General features: G+C 38.4%; 1 protein-coding gene across 1 annotated transcript; it reads right to left on the minus strand.

Annotated features, from left to right (window-relative positions):
* Positions 1 to 306: 306 nt before the first annotated feature.
* Positions 307 to 6,469, minus strand: LOC113008241 (uncharacterized). Its single transcript, XM_026145528.1, has 7 exons — positions 6,440 to 6,469; positions 5,329 to 5,447; positions 5,058 to 5,246; positions 4,307 to 4,459; positions 1,640 to 1,798; positions 1,100 to 1,195; positions 307 to 1,021 (listed from the first exon to the last, which is right to left on the minus strand). Exons 4-7 carry the CDS (start codon positions 4,427 to 4,429, stop codon positions 701 to 703), a joined length of 699 nt encoding a protein of 232 aa, XP_026001313.1. The 5' UTR covers positions 4,430 to 4,459; positions 5,058 to 5,246; positions 5,329 to 5,447; positions 6,440 to 6,469; the 3' UTR covers positions 307 to 700.
* Between the last annotated feature and the right edge of the window lie 296 nt (positions 6,470 to 6,765).

Here is a 6,765-nt window from a genome sequence, read left to right on the forward strand (position 1 = left end):
TTTACACAGTTGATTTTCAAATAACTTTGTGTTCAAACACAACTGCACCACTGACAATGTTGACTTTTGAGATCAGCCATTTTTAACATACTGACAACATTCAGCCACAAATAAAGTCCTTCCAAAAACACAAAAAAAGTCAAATTTTTGTAACAAATGTTACTCATCCAATTTTAAAGGTGGTGTTGTCAGACAGAATATCAAACCTATCTTGATAGATAGTCACTAACAAACAGATTCAAAACATCAGATGGCAGGATGTGAACAACTTCCTGGTTTCCATACAGCTAACAACTTTCAAACAAATTTTTCCACCACTTGTCTTTTAATAGTAATGGTATCAACACTCCAATTTCCTGTGAAGTTCAGTATCGCGCCACATTTGTTATAAAACTAATACAAATGTACCTAAAACCAGATTATAAAATTTTTTAAAACAGCTCAAGTTAGAATAAAACCTTTCAACATTTTATAATAACATGTTATACATGAAATCTGCAATCAGCCATGCAAGCTACATTAAGTAAAGTTAGAACAGAAGACATTGATTCAGAACTTTCTGCACCTTACCGTTTTCTTAAAGACAGAAATTAACTTTTTTCAGAGCAACTTGCCACGAAACCCAAAAACAGTAAATCAAAACAAATTGCCATTCTGTTTTACACAAGTTGCATTTGAGTTGAACATGTTGTCAAATAGGTTAGACTTTGGTTAAGAGCTTGGTTTTGAAGCTTCTTATCCTCTGGGAACAGGTAGATGTCAACTCCATAAAAATGTGTTGCACAGCTTCAAATGTGTACTTGAGTTCTTTGGGAAACTCCATGTTGAGCCCATAAAGTAGGCCAAACAAGTAGGCAAAGGCAGTGGGAAGGTCTGGCAGATCATCAAGAATAATGTCCTCTTCCAAAACAATGGCAGTGTTGACCACTGTGGACTGCGAGTTGGGTCCCACGTAGTCCTCCAGAACAGTGAGGATGCCCACCGTAACACCTCGGGTTGCCCTCTCAACTGGATCTGTATCCTATGCAAAATAAAAAACAACAGTACATATAAGTCTCTGAAAACCAAAACTGAAGATTGAGTAGATTTGCATACTCACCAGACATGTTAAGAAGAGTTTGGTCTCGTCGTCGCGAACAAATATCGGTAACCCTTCCAAACTGATGGTTCGTCGATGCTGGACTATGTTTGAGACCTAAAACAAGGAAATCAAATAAGACTCAGTCTCATTTATAAACCTACCATTTTGTTTTTAAAACACATTAAGTGTTGTTGCTCAAAATACAGCCTTAAGAAATAAGATGTTGAAATGAGTTATTACAGATAATTGGTCATGTTTTTGTCAGTTTTTTTAATTTATTTATTTTTTAAGTAATTTTGATGTGCAACAAATGTAGCACACTTATTACAACATTTATAACAAAAAGTGCCATGAGTGGGATGAGAGTTGAACTGTCTGTCATTACCTGCAATCTGCCAAACAGCGCTGTTTGTTAGCTTGTAATCCCATTCAGGACACACTTTTTGAAAACTAACAATTTTTACATCAATTTAGTAAATATTTAATAAAGTATCTTTCGTTACAGTGGGAACTTCAGGTTCCTCATAAACCAGACACAAATACATTTTTATATATTACCTGTTCATCAAACTTCTGCAACAGGGAATCCATGTCATTGCGGAAAGCAGCTTTTCTAATTCGATACAGCTTAATCAGCCGAAGTGAGTAAGTGTCGAGGGCAGTCATGAAGGTCCCCATGAGATCCTTGGTGGTAATGCGTGAGAATTCCGCACAAATCTACAAAGCAACAAAAAAATATATAGAAGAAAACTTTTAAAGGTACATTATATAAAAATCACATTGTTTTCAAATTTGGTTAAAAGAGCTTAATTTCAAAACATTTAGTTAGTCTCGGTTGATCTATTGGTCAGGCCTTGATTGGATTTTTTTTTTTCTTTTAGTGGTAGTGGTGGTACAAATTATAACTGACGTATTAAAAAAAAACAAAAAACAAGAAAAATCTGATCGGCAGATTTTACAGTAAGTCTATAGAATACCTAATCAAATGTTGATAAGACAAAATAATGGTTTCAATTGTTACAGGATGTATTGCAGAAAAGAAATAAATCAATAAATTGTATTTTAAATTCATTGAAAAAATTCCATTAATTTTATAGTTATGTAGAAATGAAGTAAGAATAACATCCTGTGGTCAAATTTGTATACTTTCATAACACGTAAGTGACTTTCTCAATCCTGTTCTGTGAGTTTCATGGCTGTTGCCCGCTAAGTAGGGCTGGGCGATATGACCCAAAATTCATATCTCGATATTTTTTAGCTGGCTGGCGATATAAGATATATATCTCGATATATTTTTTTAAAGCCATAAAGTAAGAACAAGAAGAGAGTTCTTAGTCAAAGCTGTGTCCCAGATGTCACACAGGCACTTTTATTAACATAGAGCAGATGTACATAAAATTTACTCAAAAATAAATTATGAGCATTTATTAAATAATAATGCTCCATAAATAAAAGAAAACAATGTTGTTTTTGTGCATAACAAAAAGCTCACAATTGTGCAGTCAAAATGTAAACTAAAAGACGCTGAGCACAATAACAAAGACAGATTTCACAGCTGCTCTGTTCCCAACTTGTACTGTGTGACTGACAGCCTGGAGTTTGAAATCCGCTTCGCAACCACGTCTCTTAACAGGTGCCATTTATGGTCCTTATACACAGTAGGGTAATATTACGTCGAAGCACAGTACGTATCACTCCGCGAGGCTCAGCCGTAATCCTCCGACAATCCATCAAGCGGTGCAGCTCCGTAGCTTACCAAAGTCGTACTAAAACATTTTTGACAGATTGCTGAGCGCCGTGTTCCGCATAAAATCGGTTCGCGGCCATCAAGCACAACCAGAATTCATACATTAGGTGCGCTGTCAACTTTTGAGAAAATGAAAGGATTTTAGTCCGTGCAGCACCTCTGGGCTGCATGGCGTTAGCGTGGTTAGCTCGTTAGCGTGGTTAGCTAGCTAACACATTGACGCCGTCCAGCCCCACGCACGGGGCGATGCGCAGTAACTCGTTAACGGAGATTTGCCGTGTCCATCTTGTCGCTTCCTGCAGGTGAAGCGATGGGGGACGAGGAGTTGTGTTCAGTGAAGGAGAGGTGAGGCCGAGTAACGTTGCGTAGAGACGGAAGTGGACGAAAGAGAGGCAAACTTGCGGCTCCACAAGTATAATTATAACGTAACATAGACTATATCGATATAAAGGATATTGTCAGATCTTATATCTCGTATAAAAATATATCGATATTTTTTAAAAACTCGATATATCGCCCAGCTCTACCGCTAAGGGTCAGCACCAAAAGATTCTAGATGCCCAGTGAAGACAAGTCATTGCGGCGACCGTGGTTCAGGGGGTTGGGAAGCTCATCTGTAACCGGAAGGATGCTGGTTCTATCCCCAGCTCTCTCTGTCCTGGTCGTTGTGTCCTTGGGCAAGACCCTTTACCCCACCGCTTACTGGTGTTGGCCAGAGGGGCCAGTGGCGCGATATGGCAGCGTCACTTCTGTCAGTCTACCCCAGGGCAGCTGTGGCTACAACTGTGGTTTCCCTGCACCGATGTGTGAATGTGAGAGTGAGTGAGTGAGTAGTGGAATTATAAAGCGCTTTGGGTGCCCAGAGAAGAGCGAAATAAAAGCAATCCGTTATTATACACAGCAAGTTGACAAGTAAATAGATTTCACTTCAATAGAGTTCATATTTTTAGAGCCAAGTATTTTTTTATATTTTATTGTTCTGCATTGTTAGCTCAACGGTAGCCTTCAACCTTTTCTACAAGATATTGGAGTGATACAAACAGATGCTTCTCAAGGGCACAAGAAATGGAGCTCACGTTCATTTACTCACCCAGACAAGTTTCGAGGCATTTGGAGTTGTTCAGAAGGAATTGTAAAGGTCCTATATCATGTAAAATCAACTTTTTGGAGCTTTTAAACACATTTTAATGTTATTTCCTTAGATTAAAATCCCTCCAGAGTGGTTTTTGGCTTAATTCAGGCATTTCTTAGTTGTCTCAGTGAATCCTTTCCCCATAACCGTGGCTCAGCTCTCTCTTGCAAAACGACTGACTCGTAACATTGGGATTAAAATTTCTTTCTAACAACTCCAAATGCCTTGAAATTTTTCTGGGTGAATAAATGAACGTTTTCAATTTTAGAAATAAGACCACACTGGGGAAAAAGGGAAGAAGAAAAAAACGGAAGTTTTCCTTTAAATATTTAAGAGATTATCTTACCTGTTCTTTCAAGAAGAGAGCTGGCCATCTGAGCTGCATTTCCTTGACCAAGGGCTGCATCTCCACAACTTCTTTCCTCCTGAGAGAGAATGTGATGTCCATCTTTTGGGTGATGAGTGCCATGTTCTTATCCCTCTTCTTCACCTTTTGGTTCTGTTGAGATAATTAATGGGTTGGTTTTGAAAAGTGCATCATTTATATTTTTAATTACATCATCATCTGCCTCAATGTTCTGTTAAGCAAGCACCTGTTTGATTCTTTGAAATGAATGAACCTGAGAAAATTTTAAAATGTCACTAATTTCCTCAATAATTCTCTGCAAAGCACTTTTAGAAACATGTAACAATGTTTGCATGCATAGAAAAAGTCTAGCTATTTTATGTTCAAGACATTGGTAATCTACAAACTCATTGTCCTCTTTATCACTTGATGCTACACCTGAACCACTTGGTAATGTCTCTGGCTCCTGAGAGGTATTTAAGGATTTATCAGGGGAGCTACTTTCACTAGGACATGCATTTGCATGAGAAATCAGTCTAATACAGTTTTTTATATCTTTTGAGTTTTTGTGCTTTCTGCTTGTGTGTGACGTAAAGGTTGTTAAATTGTTGGTAGCATAGTCACATTTTTGGAAAGGACAGGATACAGTCTGATTTTTTTTAAGTGCCTTAAAATATGTGAAATAAATGTATGCTGTGAGCAGTTTTCCTTAAATTCACAAAAATCACAAAAAAATGTTGAGATCTCCTGCCTTTTCTTAGCCCTGTTGTGTGATCTGCTGAGGTGAGACTTCAATGCCCCTCGTGTCCTGAACGAACAGACGCAGTCACTGTAAACACAGGGCAAATGAAATCCTCTTCTATGTCGTAGCTGGTGATGTCTTAAGAGTACTTCTTGGCTTGAACAGACAAAAGAGCAGAACTGGCACTGCATACAAAAGCTATAATGAGAAGAGAGGAGAGGACAGTGTCAACAATTCAAAAGAAACCTGAATTAATCTCAAATTACCAAAGTTACATTACCTGATAATGTGTTTGGGGCGGGGGGCAGGCACTCCTGTTCTGATTCCTCTCCTTACCAACTCCTCATCAGTCCCTCATAAATCAGGACAAGCAGTGGTCTGGAGTTGGCTTTTAATTCTCTAAATAAATAAAAACAGCAATTAGTTTTAAAATAAAATACCAGCTTCCTGACATTACTTAAGAATTTTTTTGGCTCACTAAAGTGAGCTGATTCTGCCTTGTAAAATGCCATGTGAAACACAGTAAAACAAATAATTTACAAAACATACATTACATCAAATGTTTAATTTATTTAATTTATTATTAACAAATTGTATTCTACATGGAATGCACCAACAGTATACTGGGATGTATTATGTAAGCCAAGGATAATTTTGTGTGATTGGTTTTACAACTTAGAATGACAAACATTGGATTGAGAGTATGAGTGGGATAAAACTCCTGAAGCATCTGTTTAAATTATCAGTGCATTTATTAATGGTGCTCCATAAATAAACCAAAACAATGTTGTTTTGTGCATAACAAAAAGCTCACAATTGTGCAGTCAAAATGTAAAATAAAAGATGCTGAGCATAATAACAAAGACAGATTTTGCAGCTGCTCTGTTTCCAAGTTCTACTGCGCAACTGACAGCCTGGAGTTTGAAATTCTCTTTGTAACCGTGTCTCTTACAGGTGCCATTTATGGTCCTTACACACATAATATGGTAATATTACGTTGAAGCAGAGTACGTATCACTCTGCGAGGCTCCTCGGTAGCCGTAATGCTCCAACAATCCATCAAGCAGTGCAGCTTCATAGCTTACCAAAGTCGTACCAAAACATTTTTTGACATATTTTTTTAAGCTGTGTACCACATAAAATTGGTTCGAGGTCAGTAAGCACAACCAGAATTCATACATAAGGCAGACTGTCGATTTTTGAGATGAAAGGATTTTAGGCCGTGCGTCAACGCGTTAGCCCGGTTAGCTCACTAACGCCACCCAGCCCCACGCACGGGGTGATCCGCGGTAACTAGTTAACGGAGATTTGCCCCGTTAATGCAGTTATGGCATTAACTTTACGCTGACAGCACTAAAATAGTCATCTTCAAATGTTTTCTTTTTACCGACCAGCTCCTCTTTGATAGCTGCCGTGTCCATCTTGTCGTTGCCTGCAGGTGAAGCGATGGGGGAGGGGGAGTTGTGTTCAGTGAAGGAGAGAGGCGGAGTAACACAGCGTAGAGACAAAAGTGGACGAAAGAGAGGCAAACTTGCGGCTCCACGAGTATAATGATAATGTAGACTATATCGATATAAACTATATTGTCACATCTCATATTTCATTTAGTGGAGCTCGCTGGCCATGAGGACTCCACCACCCCGTTCACACAGAAACTAAAGCACACATTTTATTGGCTAGATGTGATTCGAACAAATTAAACAACATGGCAGCAGGC

This window comes from Astatotilapia calliptera, chromosome 16, assembly GCF_900246225.1.
Source record: "Astatotilapia calliptera chromosome 16, fAstCal1.2, whole genome shotgun sequence".
Classification (NCBI taxonomy): Eukaryota; Metazoa; Chordata; class Actinopteri; order Cichliformes; family Cichlidae; genus Astatotilapia; species Astatotilapia calliptera.